The sequence below is a fragment of the Quercus suber genome, unplaced genomic scaffold (assembly GCF_002906115.3).
Source record: "Quercus suber isolate HL8 unplaced genomic scaffold, Cork oak 2.0 scaffold_165, whole genome shotgun sequence".
Lineage (NCBI taxonomy): Eukaryota > Viridiplantae > Streptophyta > Magnoliopsida > Fagales > Fagaceae > Quercus > Quercus suber.
The window spans coordinates 394,682-411,850 of record NW_027069626.1 but is presented as its reverse complement, the minus strand read 5'-3'; the positions used below and the strand labels follow the sequence as shown (position 1 = coordinate 411,850).

The 17,169-nt window shown below is 32.9% G+C and overlaps 1 protein-coding gene across 1 annotated transcript; it reads left to right on the top strand.

The window, feature by feature from the left end:
- The first annotated feature begins 6,897 nt into the window (after positions 1–6,897).
- On the top strand, positions 6,898–15,027 carry LOC136069377 (T-complex protein 1 subunit theta). Its single transcript, XM_065777822.1, has 12 exons — positions 6,898–7,176; positions 7,624–8,034; positions 8,245–8,406; positions 8,772–8,849; positions 9,342–9,475; positions 9,679–9,751; positions 9,830–9,907; positions 10,022–10,144; positions 10,298–10,392; positions 10,870–11,079; positions 12,140–12,197; positions 14,678–15,027. Exons 1-12 carry the CDS (start codon positions 7,042–7,044, stop codon positions 14,741–14,743), a joined length of 1,623 nt encoding a protein of 540 aa, XP_065633894.1. The 5' UTR covers positions 6,898–7,041; the 3' UTR covers positions 14,744–15,027.
- Positions 15,028–17,169: the final 2,142 nt, after the last annotated feature.

Here is a 17,169-nt window from a genome sequence, read left to right as displayed (position 1 = left end):
CAAAAAGAGTGGCATGTGGTTCCAATTAAAAGATGAGGTGGAAAATGAAAGAATTTTCAAAGAATATATCACATGATAGAATCTCATGTTCTCATACAAAATAAAAATTAATTAATGTTAAGGAAATAATTTTTTTTTTTTTTTTTTTAGAGTTTCAACTCATAATGTCCGCTTCCGATGATTGTGTTTTATATCATCAAACTAAGACATCAATCGGGACATTACTAATTAAGCTAATTGGAACCCACTATTTATTGTTGAATATAAATAATAATAAGAACTAAATAATTAACTTACTAAAATCTTTGTATATGTGGCAAGTTAAAATAAATGAATTGATCCAATAAAATCTTTTCTTAAATGGAAGGTAATTACTTAGGTTGAAGGTTAAATGAATCAGTTAATTACAAAAATTCGTTAAAATGAAGGAGGCAAAAATATCCATTTATTGCCCCACAGGCCACATCCTTATAAAACCTCTTCTCCACTTATCCTATTCTATATAAACACTCATCTCTCTCTCTCTCTCTCTCTCTCTCTCTCTCTCTATGTCCACGAGTAAACGTGTGTGCATGCCTATGCGTTCATCTATAAGCCATGGACAGCATCACAATTAACAAGAAGTTATTAGTGTCACTATTATTCTTCGTTCAGTTCATCATCGTCATTACTCCAGGTAAGTTTAATTTAGTTGTGATATCTTCACTATAGCAAGGCTCCAATTCAATATCCCTCTCTTGCATGTTAATTAGTTGTGTGATATCTGATCAAGTGAGTCTCCAGTTCAATCTCTCTTGAGTTGAGTACCTCGTCATGTAAATTATAAAATAAAATTAACCACACACAGAGTAAATTGATTAATGTGAATTATTATTAAATATTTACGTGGCTGCTGCTGCAGGATCCCATTCCGAGCTGATGCCAGTTGAGACATCAACCCAAACACTGTGGCCCATAGGTCCAATTAAGTACCTAACGACGTTCGAGGCTGTTGCAGTCTCTCATTCTCATGAAGATGCTCTACGTCGAAGGCTAGCACCAGCACCCTTTCAGACGTGTAACCAATGCACCTGTTGTAGTGGTCCTAACAACCAGACCTGCACCACTAAGCCTTGCTGCTATGGCATCAAATGCAACCTTCCCGGCAAGCCTTTCGGAACTTGTGCTTTTGTACCAAAGAAATGTGACTGTAACCCTTGTAATTAAACCTTTCCATACGTCTTCAGTCGAACCCAATTAAAATAAAAGGTCATGTTAACAAGTGCCTAAGAGCATTCGTTAAGAATCCATTTTAGAAAAGTTTTAGAAAAGTTTTATGAGAAATGAAAAAAAAATTGTCAAAACATTAATTGTTTTTTTTTTTCCCCATAAAAGCTTTTTTTAACTGGATTCTTAACCAGTGCCATAAGGGCACTTGTTAGCATTTCTCTAAAATAAATTCTCCCTTCTTTTGCATTTACATCTATTTATGTAAGTGTTGGCGTAGACAAACCATTTTAAAGAGTACTCACTGTACAACTACAATATAATAAGGTGCTATTGCTAAATATTAATTGCTATAATAAATCAGTAATGAAGATGAATACTAGTCTGCTATCTGCTTGTCTTGTTCACAATCATCTCTTACATTGTCATCTCTTATTTTTATTTATGTATGTGTTTAAACTATATACTAAAATCACTATGAGACCTCTGGAGTTTGAATAAGTTGTTTCCATTACTTTATAGATGCAATTGACATATAGTTTTATGCTCTATAGCAATTCCCCATGGTATTGTATTTTTTGTTAGAGAAATGTTAATGAATGCCCTAAAGGCATTGGTTTATAAATTATTTTTAAAAATATTTTATAGAAAAATGATAAAATAATTAATTGCATTGGCAATTTTTTACATTTTTCATAAAAGTGGTGTTAAAACTTTTCTAATATAGTTTATTAACAATTATCGTAAGAGCATCTATTAACATAACCCTTGTACTCCCGGCTAATAAATATAATACACCTCATTAAGAAAATGTTCACGTCAACCTACCTGCCAGCTCAGCACACGCTCTATTAACACCTACTAACACCTTCTAATATAGTTTATTAACAATTATCCTAAGGGCATCTATTAACATAACTCTTGTACTCCTAGCCAATAAATATAATACACCTCATTAAGAAAATGCTCATGTCAACCTACCTGCCAGCTCAGCACACGCTCTGCTAACATCTACTAACATCGTTAGGGTCTGTAAAAATTCAAAATTCAAATTTAAACAAATTTTTGCTCAAAGTCACAGATAAGCTCTATCTCCTCACCTACGACTACAAGTTACTCTCTTCCTCTCTCATGAACGGTGGCTCAAGCACCATGGACTTTTTGTCTCTCCCTCTCTCATCTCCTTTAACATTATGTTTGTTCAGCACCTTGCAATTGTCGTTGTTGATTCTGTTCCTATTTTGGTTATCATTAAAAACAAAAACCGATCTAGCCCATGGCCGTGTGGTAACAACTCGCTCTCTGGTCTGACTCGAGAACTCTCCAGACTTCTCTCTATGCATCTTTTCCTCTTCTAATCCATTGATCTAGGGTCCAATCCTGTTGGAGTGATTAGCCATTCGTAAATGGTGAGTGCACCTAAAAAAATAATCTTTTGTGGAAATTTGTTCTTTTCCTGCACCTTATGTTGTTTTTATGAAAAATAATGTCATGATATTTAAGTAATGAAATCCAACTATCGTAGCTGATTATGATAGTTTTATTCTTTTATATTGGTGTGTTTTTATTTTTTATTTTGGCTTTCTTCCAAAAAGAAAATCGGATTTATCTTTAATTTTTATGATATTCACTTCATTTTTTAATCTTTAATTTTTAATAGGTACTTTGCAACAATACAAGAACCTAATAATATAGTTTTTATTTGGTTTTGAAGCACGTTATATAATTTCCAAAAGCTATGGGATTTATGACTTGTTTTGATACCCCACCCAAGTTTCATCAACATAGTATAGTCTTCATGTTTTTGGCTTTCTGCTATTGCAACAATGATTAGAAAAAAGAAGTAAGTATTTGTTCATTAGTTAGGTGTATCTCGTTTTAACCTTTTGAGACTTTCTTTGATGAGAAAATTTGAAGTATAATTGATTTTGGTAGAGGTTAAAAAATGAAATCTTGAAGTTGGTAACTTTCCATAAAGAAGTTATGTAGCATTGACCTCTAAATTAATAGACAATTAATTCTAAAAAAGTTAGCGTTTTAGATATACTAAGTTATGTCTGCTTCATTTCTATAATTTTACTATTATTACTATTTTTTCTTATTATATGGTATTTTGTATTCATGAGGTTGTTAGAAATTTTTGTCTCATTACTTGGTTTGTTAGACTTTGGCTCTGAGTTTGTGTGGTGGGGATTGATATTCTAAAATTGGTGTTCAATTACTATTTTCAGTTCAATGAAATTAATGCTCAATTGCAAAACCCTGATATCAAATTTTAAGGATTGATTCTTTCATTCTTTTGTGTTTTGCTTATTTTCACTCCTCTGCTATGCAGCAATGGAGTGAGCCAACTAATGAAGCTATTCAAGGGCTTGGAAGGTTCTCTTGTTCTAGTCAAGAACTTGGCTTACAAGATTTTAATATTGAATGTGTTTGGATTGGTGTGCATTCAATTCTACTTAACCAAATTCAATACTTCCAGCTTTGCTCATCTATTACAAAATGTCAAAGATGAGATAACCTTTTTGCAGTGTTGAGTTTAAACTTGTACATAAGACAAGCAATACAAGTGCTTAATATTCTCAGCATGCTTATAGATAGAGCCTTTGGACAATAATCACACCCCTTGAGATCGACAAAGCAATTAATCTTGAAGCCTACATTTTCCTTTTTTTATGAGGGAATTATGTATTATAATGGTGGGAAAAATTGGCCTTGTAATCAAATTCAACATTTCAATTGAATTTGTACATAGACCATTGCTGGACATACCTTATTATGTTGAACATGACATTTGATTAATCATTCCCTAACATTGGACATTAGTTAATATACATCATTAAGATCTTTAACTAATGACTTAATCAAAGCTATTGTGCTAAATATATTATTTATTTATTTCAACTATTATCATGATTCTTAGATTTTGGGTTTTATCTAATTTGTATGCTTAAAAATGCACAGTAAGCCATTGGTCTGTGCAGCCTAATGTTGAGTTCCTGATTGAACTCCCCAAAACAAATTCGAACCTAGCCAAGTCACCCCTCCAATGGAAGACACGTGGCTACAAGCGAAAACGGCCCACATCAGATATAATATAGGTGGGTGGGTCAGCTTATGACAGATTAGAAATAACTCAATGCACTATTTATCTTGACCCACTAATTCACCTGTTTAACCCTTTATCCTTATCATTTAAGCAATTGAGATAAAATATAAAACAAATCATCAACATCTTTTCCTTTGTCTTTATCTCTTCCCGCCAAAACAACATAAACAAAATAGACAACTTTGTTGATATATTCATTAACAAAGTTCTATTTAGGTCTCACGTGTAAAAAAAAAAAAAAAAAAAAGTTTGAAGGGGACCCTCCATTGTTGCCAAGTATTCGCTTTTATTGTTGTGTGTGTTGCTCAACAAATTATTAATGGATCTATTTTCATGGAAATTTGATAATGTATTTATTCGTATCTCAAATCATGGTTTTTTTTAGTTGCTAGAAATATAGATTTGGATTGGTGGCTTCATCTAGTTTTTTGTTTTTAGATTAATGGCTTTGTTTTTACAATTTTAATAATTTGTATCCTATCTTTTGATATTTATTGTACAATGATACTGAATCTGTAGATTTTAATTTTTAACAACCCATCATATTTGTATACGCGTTTTTGGATTTGTCATAATTTATAGTTTATATTTGTTTTTCATTATTTATTTAGAGGAAGATTTAAAAAAAAAAAAAAAAACTTATATTGGATTTACAAATCTAAGGATAGAATGAGAAAAATAAATAATTTAGTTAAAATTTCTAGGAATAAACCAAACATTATAATCTTACATTTCTAGGAATCTTATTAGATTCTCAATTAAACCAAACATATGAATAGTTACATTCCTAGGCATCCAGATTGCAAGACATCACATTCCAGTAATCTGAATGTCAAGAGTAATGTGGATTTCCTTTAACCAAATGCCACCTTAAAGTTTAAACCAACATAAATAATCAACCAAATATTTTTATTTACTCTTCGTGCCATATGAAAATTCTAAGTAATAGCACTATCATACATAAATTATCAAACCAAATAACATTACATTTAGTTAGTAAGATATCAAACAGTTCTATCTAAACTTAGTTGGAAACAAAATCAACATAAATTGGTTTATTATTTTACAGTTAGTAGGATATTACATAGTTCAATCCTAACTCAACTCATAAACAAAGGAGTAAATAATAAAATTATATAATATATATTTTAAAATAATATAATATAAGTGGGCCAGGTCGAGTTAGGCAGATTTGTGAATCTACAACCTGCACCTAGCTTGACCCATTGTACAAATTTTGTTGGCAATCAAACCCAAACTGCCAACCCTTAAAAACCAACCTAGCTCGATGGGTTGGGTTGGATTGGGTCGGTTTTAGTGGATCAATGACTTGGCTACACACCTCCATTTGTATGCTTGGTTCAAGTTGAAGCCAAGTTTGAACATCAATACTCAACGAGGCTTGGTTCATTTACATCCCTATTTATTACATTACATGTATTGTTTCCAAACTAGTGAGAGGTACAATTTCCTTTATTTTTCTTATATTTTTTTATGAAGATCCCATTGTATTTCGGATGCTTGAAAAATTGGTTGTAACAAACCTTCTTCAATTAGATGTTAGTTTAAATGTACCATGGCAAGTATATGAAGACAAAGAAATAAACAACCTTATTATCTTATACTTCATTCTATACTCTCATCCAATTATTTCGCAAAGACAAGCAAGAGAAATAATGTAAGGACTGGAAAAATGAGAAACATGGATGTGATTAGATTATGTAAAATACATGATTACCAATCCTAGCAAGAAAGGAAGGGAAAAAAAGGTGACATTGAGGTGCCAAACCTTCTTGTTGATGTGTGTTCTTTGGAAGATCAATCTAACCCTAGACACTCTAAGATCCATTTTCAAATCAAACTTGGTCCATTTTGAGTCAAGAGATAGATAAATAAACACCTCCATAAAATAAAGTCAAGTGTAATTTATCAATTCCTTTTCATTTGTATCTATTCTATTTGTTGATCTCTAGTGAACTTCCTCGTAGGATTCTAACCCAAATGAATAAAAATGATTTCTTTTTATGGAGATGGGTAATTTTTAATAACAAAAAATTGTCACATCATTTAAAAATATAATGTTATTATTTCATTAAACACAAAGGCAAAAAAACTAATGCAAGTTAATGAAGACATCAATAATATTCATTTTTCAAAACTTTAGTGACGAAGGGACTAGCAACACACACTTTATTTTATTTTGAGAAATGAAGACATCAATAATATTCATTTTTTGAAACTTTAGTGACGAAGGGACTAGCAACACGCACTTTTTTTATTTTATTTTAAGAATCACCAGCACACACACTTAGTATAGAAACTTGAGAGATATTTAAGAAAAAAAAAAAAAGAAATAAAGAAAAAACCATATAATTCTTCAAAATTTTATTCCCTCTTCCCGCATGTGTTATAAATATTAAGTATTTCCCCCCAAAAAAAAAAAAAAAAAAAATCCATTCTGGGCCTTTGGGTATTTCTTCAAATGAATCTTGGACCTTAACTTGATCCGGATTCGGATTCTAGGCCTTCTAGGGCATTGAAAAAGCGCATATAATATATATATATATATATATATATTTTTTTTTTTTAAAAGAGAGAGAGAGAGGGAAAGCGAAGCATTTTCTTTTGTGTTGTGTTTCTGAGAGTAGTCTCCATAGCAGGGTTAGGGTTTAAGGAAGAAGAAAAAGAAGGAGGCGATCGATCTGAGAAGTGAGAATGGGTTACAAATGCAGTCACATGGAATACAATCAATGCTGAAAGAAGGCCACAAGCACATCTCTGGTCTCGACGAAGCCATTCTCAAGAACATAGAGGCATGCAAGGAGCTGTCTTTTATCACGCGCACCTCATTGGTGCCAATGGTATCTCTCTCTTTCTCTCTACATTCTCCAAATGTTATCAACTCATTTAGACAACCTAGTAAATTAAATTTATTATTTAATTTGATTTTTCGGATTTTTTTTTTTTTTTGAATGGAATTGTTAGTGCAACCTAGCATTTAGGTGCTGTCTTTGATCTGTTAATTATAGAACATTTCTAAGTAGTTCTAGATTAGTTTATCTTGTGTTTAGGTATGGACACAAATGTTATCAATCATTTAGACAACCTGTTTGTGACCAATGATGCTGCCACTTAATTATTGTAATTGTCTCTTTACAATAAAGTGATTTGAATAACTCATATTTATTATTTATTTGATTTTTTTGGGAATGGAAAGGTTTGCCACTTAATTAAGTGCTGTCTGTTTTTGTTTGTTACTCTATATAGAGCATTTCTAAGTAGTTTGTTCTTAATTTATCTTGTGTTTAGGTATGAACAAGATGGTTATCAATCATTTAGACAAGCTGTTTGTGACCAACGATGCCGCCACTATTGTGAATGAACTTGAGGTTCAGCATCCTGCTGCTAAGATTCTTGTCTTGGCCGGCAAGGCCCAACAAGAGGAAATTGGGGACGGTGCTAATTTGACAATTTCTTTTGCTGGGGAGCTCCTTCAAAATGCAGAGGACCTTATAAGGATGGGCCTGCACCCAAGTGAGATCATCAGTGGGTACACTAAAGCCATCAATAAGACAGTTGAAATCTTGGAAGAGCTGGTTGAGAACGGTTCTGAGACTATGGATGTGCGTAATAAGGAACAAGTTCTTTCTCGCATCAGAGCTGCTGTTGCTAGCAAGCAGTTTGGTCAAGAAGATATCTTGTGCTCCCTTGTTGCTGATGTAATTATATGTTGCCCACTATTGTTTGTAATTGATAATTCCTAGGCTTTAAAATACACCGTTGGTCCCTAAATTTTAAAAATACTTTGGGTTTTTTGGGGACTAAAAATGATCACCTACTAAAATAACCTAAAATTTTGGGACCAACATGGTATTTTGGCCCAACTCGTATTAGGATAAAGTTCTGATTGTGTCTTTTTCATTTAATAGGCATGCATCCAAGTGTGCCCGAAGAACCCAGCAAACTTTAATGTTGATAATGTCCGTGTTGCTAAGCTCTTGGGAGGAGGTCTGCATAATTCTACAGTAGTTCGGGGCATGGTTTTGAAAAGTGATGCTGTGGGGAGTTTAAAGCAAATCGAGAAGGCAAAGGTTAATACTGATATGCTCTCACACATGTTAAAAGTATAACTCTTATCGGGAATGGCTATTGAATGTCTTGGTGTGTGTATACATATGGTTTTGTTATTTGTATAGGCTAAAGCAAATTAGTGAACTATTCCAGTAAGTTGGCAGTACCATTTTTCAGTTCTTTACAAATGTTCATTTTTAAGATTGAGTTCTAGCTCATTTTCTTCTGATAGTATCAAAAAAGAGAGGTGCTACCTTTGCTGAGTCTATAGTATTGTTCTTTCTTTTGCAAGTATTGACAATTTTCACTGGCATTGATTAAATTTTGGAAGTCCTTTGATTAATGGTGTTGAAATTGTAGCTCATATTGAATGATTTTCCATTAGGTTGCTGTGTTTGCTGGTGGTGTTGATTCTTCTGCAACTGAAACGAAAGGAACTGTCTTAATTCATTCTGCTGAGCAGGTACATCTTGACAAGGAACACCTCTTTTAGTTGCTGTTCTATCTGTCATTATTTCTATAATACACGATGCTATTGTTTAAAATTTTTTGAGTGGCCATTCTTTGGCACCCGTTTATAAGCTCATGAAGCAGGTGAGTATATAAAACCCTTAAAATATTAGCTCACTTTTGCCCAATAAAGATTTCGTTTCAATAATCACCCTTGAGGTAAATGATTGGCAGAAAATCATACCAAGCATTTACCACTAGGGTTTAATCATAATTAGTTGTAAATGATTGGTATGCTTTTCTATCTAATTTCAATAATTTTCTTTTGATTCACATTTCTGTAATTGTTTTCATTTATCTTTTTTGTCTTAGCAAGCATTGAATCTAATGTTGGTTGCCATACATCTAGCACACTGAAATTTGTGCACAATTATCTTCCTTTCTTTAATCAGTTGTTACATAACTTGACTGACAACCTTTTTCTTTGTGTCTTGGCATCTTGTAGCTAGAAAACTATTCAAAAACTGAAGAAGCAAAGATTGAGGAGCTTATCAGATCAGTTGCAGATTCAGGTGCCAAAGTAATTGTCAGTGGAGCAGCGGTAGGAGAGATGGCATTACACTTCTGTGAGCGTTATAAGTATGTCAAGTCTTTATTTTCTCCTAATTTTTAGTTATTTGTTCTCTGTTGTTGTAAAGCAAGTATGCATGCATGTTAATATTGTCCAATTTTCAGACCTGATGAATATTGATAGTCTGCCCATTTATGTTAAGTTTTAATATTTTATTCTACAGATTTCTTAAGAGTTATAGTGTTTCTAATTTAATAGTTCTTGCATGCAGGCTCATGGTTCTGAAGATCTCTTCGAAATTTGAGCTGCGTCGATTTTGCCGAACAACTGGTGCTGTTGCAATGGTAGCTGTGCCTAGTACTTGATAATTTATTGGCACTTTTTCAAATTGGCCTCTAATGTTTTCTGTGTTCTTGCATCAGCTGAAGCTTAGCCAGCCTAACCCAGATGATTTGGGATATGTTGATTCTATTTCAGTTGAGGAAATTGGTGGTGTTAGGGTATGTTTAAGATGTGATTAGATTAGTGTTAGTTTCAGGAATTCTTTTTTCTCTTGTTTTCTTGCCTCTGCTGTTTGCATGATTTTTTCATCCTTTCCAAATAAAAATATTTAGGTCATTATTGTCAAGAATGAAGAAGGTGGGAACTCTGTTTCCACTGTGGTTTTACGAGGAAGTACTGACAGTATATTAGATGACCTTGAAAGAGCAGTTGATGATGGAGTCAACACCTACAAGGTAATTTATATAGAATACTTAAAATCTGTACTTTCTAATGGGCTGGTAATGATTTGCCTCTATGATTATGGTTATTGTAGTTCTTCTGAAGCTTGAGTGTTAGGTGTTTGCGTCATTTTTCATATTGGTGATTTCTTAATTCTTTTTTGTTAGGCTATGTGCCGGGACAGCCGTATTGTACCTGGAGCTGCCGCTACTGAGATTGAGTTAGCTAAAAGAGTGAAGGAATTCTCATACAAAGAAACAGGGTAATTTACAAATGTCTCTTTACTCATTAGTTTCAAAATATTTAACTGCACTGACATGAACAATTTTGGGAAAAATGAGGAAAAAAGAACTAGTGAAAATGAAATTATGTACCGTACAAATGCCCATGTCATTTGTGTCTTATATGAGTACCATATATTGTGATGTCAGTGTGACTATTCTTTTATCAACTTTCTTTCTTCTATCATTTACTAGAATTGGATAAAGAGTTGGTTGAAATAAGGTAGTGTAATGCTCTGAATTCTCCCTCATGGCCTTGCAAATTTTTCTACATTGAGATGGAACAAATGGCTTTTATGTGTGCTCTAGTGTCATTCCTCAAACAAAATTTACAATTGAAGCTTATTCTAACTAGAAGCAATTGACCTTTTGTTTTTGTATTTGTTTTTTCACTGATTCAGTTAGTGAGGCATGACTGGAAAAACTACTAAAGATTAGACCTTGTATTGAATCTGCAGATTGGATCAGTATGCAGTAGCAAAATTTGCTGAAAGTTTTGAGATGGTTCCTAAAACCCTGGCTGAGAATGCTGGGCTTAATGCAATGGAGATCATATCTTCTCTATATGCTGAACATGCATCTGGTAATAGCAAAGTGGGTATTGACTTGAAGGAAGGTGTTTGCAAGGATGTCTCAACCTTGTGTGTCTGGGACCTTTACATCACTAAGTAAGCTGGTTCTCATTGTCTTGTCACCAATCATGCTTTTGTCAAAAACTTGTGTTGTTTATTAGTTCTGACTTCTGATGCCTGATGGTGTGTTTGTGTGTGTGAGAGAGAGGAGAGTTTTCCTTGTCCTACAGCTTATAACTTTCTCTTTCATTTTTTAAAAAAATGAGTGCTAGCAGTATAACTCTTGAATTGACTTGTAAACTAAACAGCTGATAAAAACACAATAAAAACTAACTTGGACATAAATTTTTTCCAAGACAGTTAAGATACTCATAGAAAGTTGTAGGCTTGGCTCAATCATCAAAATACCCTTTGTTTGTTGAGTTACAAAAAAATCACATATGTTCTAATTAAACTAACCTCTACGTGTGATATAAATGACCAAATTTAAAGCTGTTTTACTGTAGACTCCTAAGCAAGGCAAATTGAAAACTGTTCTATTGTAGACTCCTGAGCACTTGACCTTCAGAACCATAGAAGATTCTTCTGGCTTCATCATGTCCTTTTCTCACGAAGTAGTCTCTTACTAATAAAATTATTTTTTCTATCCAAAAAAAAAAAAAAAAATTGTAAGATTCTTCTCAACTTGGTGTTACATGTCATATTGTCCTCCTCACGCAAGAAAAGTTTCTGTGGGTGCATTTCAGTAGTTTCTTTTTATAAAAATCCTACTCTTTTTATAAAATTTTTTTTTAGTAAAGAGTTTTGGAACTTCAGATTCTTGAGGCTGAGTACTTCTACATAATCAAAATTATAAGAAGATTTGGAAATTGAACTTATAAGTGGAGAATGGACTTAGGCAAGGTTGCTGTCATATTACAGCAACTAGTAAAGACTTTAATTTTCTAAGATAACCAAGTAGTCTTATAAAATTTCCCTCCAAAATATGGAACCTAAGAAATTGGTGTAGCATTGTTTTGCAATGATTTAAAGTTGGAATCATCGTGTTTCTTTTTTTTTTTTTTTACAGGCATTCATTGTTTGTATTTACAAGCACAATTGCTTCTTTTATTTATTAATTTTTATTATTATTATTATTTTTTTGGCTTTTGTACAGGTTCTTTGCTCTCAAATATGCTGCAGATGCTGCTTGCACTGTACTGCGGGTGGACCAGGTAATTAACTAGCATATTATGCAAATCATTTTTCTATTGGAGTAAATGTACTTTTAGTCCCTGCATTTTGACTTTTTTCCATTTTAGTCCCTACATTTTAATTTTACCACTTTTAGTCCTTAAATCAATTAACGCGTTTCATTTTGGTCCTTTCCGTTAGCCCACTAACGAAAATTGCTTAGGTGACAAATTGAGTGCATTGCTGGCACATTAAATGCTGACGTGACCAATTAAAAAATAATAAAAATTTTTAATTAGCATTTAAAAAAATGCCATGTCAGCTTCTAAATAAAAAAAAATTATTAATCAATTTTAATGAAATTAAAAAAGAAAAAAAAAATTAAAAACAATAAAATACATCAATTCAGATCTAATTCATTTTGAACAAGAACGCAATCACAGATTTAAACATCAACACAAGAACATACAAACATCAATTCATATCTAATTAATTTCTCAATTTTAATTTTAATTGTAAAAAAAAAATAAAATACAAACAAAAATAAAATAAAATACAATCTAGTTAAAAAGAGTAATTAAATTTTTTTTTTCTTTTCATTATTTTCGGAAGAACAAAGTAACATTTTCTTCATGTTCTTCGGAAAAGAACATAAAGGTTGCCTAGAAAATTAAAATAATCAATATTTTCTTTTCTTTTATTACATTTCCTCAGCAAATAAACACGCAAAACCATTTTCTCCACCGAATCCTCCAACAAATCAAACCCATAAACCCAAAAAAATAATAAAATCCACATGAAAAAAACAAACCCAGAAATTTAAAATAAACACAGCAGCAACCTGAAACCCAGCCCGACATTGTTGTGCTCAGCAGTTATGGTCAATTGCCTCATCGAAACCCATAAAATACCTTGCAATCCAAAGCCCAAACCAACAACAAACCCAACCAATGATCACCGATCTAACCAACCAACCAACCAACTACTCCTGCAATCTGAAACCCACATGAATAGATCAGACCACTAGTCACCACCATTGTCACTGATCAGTCCATCAAGTCACTGCAACCCACACCAATGTCAAAACCATCCAATGATCCACCCCCACCGACCACCGGACCAACCACCACTTCACAACCATTGATCTGAGAGAGAGCTTTAGAGATTTTTCCAAATCCACGATCTAAGAGAGAGATTTTAGAGCTTTAGAGCTTTAGAAAGATGAAAGAGAGAGGGAGATTTTGGTCTGAGAAAGAGATCTTTAGAGATTTTTGTTTGGGTAAGCAAACCTAGATCTACGATCTCTCTCTCTTCACCCAACCTCCAACCCAATTGGCTCCCTCCAACCATTTCTTGAGAGTAAATGGTTTATGTTTGTTATTATGTTCTTTGTGTTTGGTTCTAGGTTTGTGCCTTCTTATGTTCTTGTGTTGATGTTTAAATCTGTGATTGTGTTCTTGTGTGTTCTTATGTGTTCTTGTTCAAAATGAGTTAGATCTGAATTGATGTATTTTATTGTTTTTAATTTTGTTTTTTCTTTTTTAATTTCGTTAAAATTGATTAATAAATTTTTTTATATTTAGAAGTTGACATGGCAATTTTTTTAATGCTAATTAAATTTTTTTATTATTTTTTAATTGACCACTCAGCATTTAATGTGCTAGCAATGCACTTAGTTTGCCACCTAAGTAATTTCCGTTAGTGTTTAATTGATTTAGGGACTAAAAGTGGTAAAATTAAAATGTAGGGACTAAAATGGAAAAAAGCTAAAATATAAGGACTAAAAGTGCATTTACGCCTTTTCTAGTTATCAAAGAAGTAAGTTTTTTGCTTGAACTGTCAAATATCACTTGGTTTGGATTTCTGTAACTGTAATAACTCTCCAAAGTTTATAAACCATAATGCCTTTTTTATTTTCTCATATAGCTTAAATGCCTTTTTCATAATTTGATGCCAAAACAAAATAGAAATCTGGAATAGAAAGTTTCATATGCTTGAAGAGATCTCTGACCACTCTTAACGTGCTTCTAGACTCACTGCATGAGCACCCTTAACCTCAGCATAACACCAGTGGCCCCATCTCTCAATATTTTGCCCCTGCAATCCTCTTCAAAAGATCCCTTTATATGGCAGAATGCAAAACCCATTTTCCCAAGAAAGCTGGGTTTGAAGTACCAAGCTTCCTAATACCCAAACCTCAATATTGAATTTGGGAACAAACCACCAAGTGGTATTTCACATTGTCCCGTACACCACCCCACAAAAAAATACCTATGTAACCTCTCGAACTTATTAGCACGCATGGAATTTGGCATAAAATAACTGGGCTAATTAGAAGAGTGCACATATATGAAACTTCTAATTTGGAGAGTGCACTTTTTGCCGGCTTATATTGTTAATTACAATAGGTTTTAGATCACCTGATTAATTATAACACATATGGAACTGAATCTCAGTTACTTTGGTAATTTTTCTTTTCACATGAGTTTTATCAATTATACCATCCCTTTTTATGTCACAGATTATAATGGCAAAACCAGCTGGTGGTCCAAAGAGAGATCAGCCTGCAGGGATGGATGAGGACTAGTTGAAATGGCAATTGATATTTTGGTCATGCTTTTAGTTCTCATAAGCAGGTTCTTGGACTTCGTTAGGCATCTGTTGTTTTCTTTCAGATGCCAAAAACTTCGTTTGTAAGAAAATTTTGTTTAGGGTAGTAAAAGTGTCCTATTTTTTGCTTTGTATATTGTGCTATGGTTGGGATTGATGGCGGTTTTACATAGAAAGTCCAAATCATTTTGTTGAGAACCTGAATCATGTTAATTGTAAAGGTTGTAAATGAATAAACAATCCCTGACATGGTTTAAACTTGATGTTCTGGCAAAAGGAAATATAAATGTCACAGGCAGAGAACTGGCAGGGCAAATTAGGAAAGATATCAACATGTAAAAATCAAGAATTGTGATATATAACAGGGTAAATGAGCATAAGGGACTGACTTCTTTGCTTTGTATATTGTGCTATGGTTGGGATTGATGGCGGTTTTACATAGAAAGTCCAAATCATTTTGTTGAGAACCTGAATCATGTTAATTGTAAAGGTTGTAAATGAATAAACAATCCCTGACATGGTTTAAACTTGATGTTCTGGCAAAAGGAAATATAAATGTCACAGGCAGAGAACTGGCAGGGCAAATTAGGAAAGATATCAACATGTAAAAATCAAGAATTGTGATATATAACAGGGTAAATGAGCATAAGGGACTGACTTCTATAATAGATTGGCACCCATGATTGTGAGACAAGCTTCAAGTTCGCATGGTTTCTCTTGTGGACAGAGACAGTGGGTTAACTCTTGATGTGGCTCATATGTATTTTTCTTTGTGCAGTATCCGACTGAGTACATTTTGCTTAGGGTTTTTAATCTCCATTATGTCCATGGATTTAGTGCTTGTCGAGTGAACCGTGCAAATTATTACATTCTGTTCTGTGATTGAAATACACAGACAGTGCCCTTGAAGTACTTCAATAATTATACATTTATACATGTCAAAAGTAGTACTTTTCGCACGTCCTAGGTTTTTCTACGTTTTAGCATTCATCGTGATCTATGGTGGTGTCATGACATGTCAAACATTATATTCTAGTCCAAAAAACTTTACTGGAGCATTTTAACCAGCATAGAGCTAAACGATTATTATTATTTTTTTGGTAAGAAAATGTATAATTGCTAAATGTATAACCTACGTCAAAAATTTTCATTTGATGTTGCATTTACGTCGTACCACTACCCTGAAGTAAATGGTACCAAGAGAGGTGCGAGTGATAAAAGACAGTTCCTTGCAGGCCTCGATGTTCTTGAGAATGGCTTCGTCGAGACCAGAGAGGTGCTTGTGGCCTTCGTTCAGCATTGATTGTATTCCATGTGACTGCATTTGTAATCCCATACTCACTTCTCAGATCGATCGTCTTCTTCTTCTTAATCCTTAAACCTTAACCTTGCTATGGAGACGACTCAGTCTCCAGAAACACAAACACCAGAAACTGCTTCTCTCTCTCTCTCTCTCTAAAATATTTATGCGCTTTTTGAATGCCCTAGAAGGTCTAGAATTCGATCAAGTTAAGGTCCAAGATTCATCTGAAGAAAAACCCAAAGGCCTATATAATAAGAACGTCTTATTGGTCTCTCCGTCAAAGTTTATTTCTTTTTCTTCATATACTAGCAATGGAACCTTTACACTAACATCTAATTGAAGAAAGGTTTATTAGGACCAATGTTGCAAGCATTTGAATTACAATGGAATCTTCAGCAAGAAAATAGAAGAAAAGAAAAATGGAAATTGTACCTTACTCGTTTGGAAACAATACATGTTGTATGCGTTTTTCATGGTTTAAAAAGCCAATTTTTTTTACTGTTTAGCTTTTTTTTGCTACTATTTATTTGTCTTATTGCACTCTTTAGTACTATTCATAAGTTTTATTGTATTATTTTAGCTACTTTTTAGCTTTATCTATAGTATTTTTAGCTAAAATTTTTAATTTTAGCTAAATAAATTGTAAAATTTTAGCTAAATAAATTGTTTTCAAACAGACCTGTATTGTAATAAATAGGAATGTAAATGAACTAAGCCTTGGAGTATTCAATGTTCAAACTTAGTTTCAGCTTGAACAAAGCATACAAATAAAGGTGTGCAGCCAACTCGTTGATCCTCTTAAACTGTGACTCAATCCAACCCAAACCATTAAGTTGAGTCTATTTTTAGGGGTTGGTGGTTCAGGTTTGATTATCAAAAAAATTTGTACGATGGGTCTAGCTTGGTGTAGGTTGTAGATTCACAAATTCGTTTAACTCGACTCTACTCACTTATATTTAATATATATTTTAAAAATATATTATATAATTTTATTATTTACTCTTTTTTATGAATTGAATTAGGATAGAACTATGTGATATCTTACTAACTATAAAATAATGAAACTAATTTATGTTGATTTTGTTTCCCAACTAAGTTGA

What these genes read in the sequence shown, in the direction of transcription:
- LOC136069377 (XM_065777822.1), top strand. Translation starts at nt 7,042, where the DNA reads ATGCAGTCACATGGAATACAATCAATGCTGAAAGAAGGCCACAAGCAC. An exon ending in AGGAAATTGGTGGTGTTAGG is followed by an intron (nt 9,908 to 10,021) that starts GTATGTTTAAGA and finishes AAAAATATTTAG; the next exon opens with GTCATTATTGTCAAGAATGA. An exon ending in TGGGACCTTTACATCACTAA is followed by an intron (nt 11,080 to 12,139) that starts GTAAGCTGGTTC and finishes GCTTTTGTACAG; the next exon opens with GTTCTTTGCTCTCAAATATG.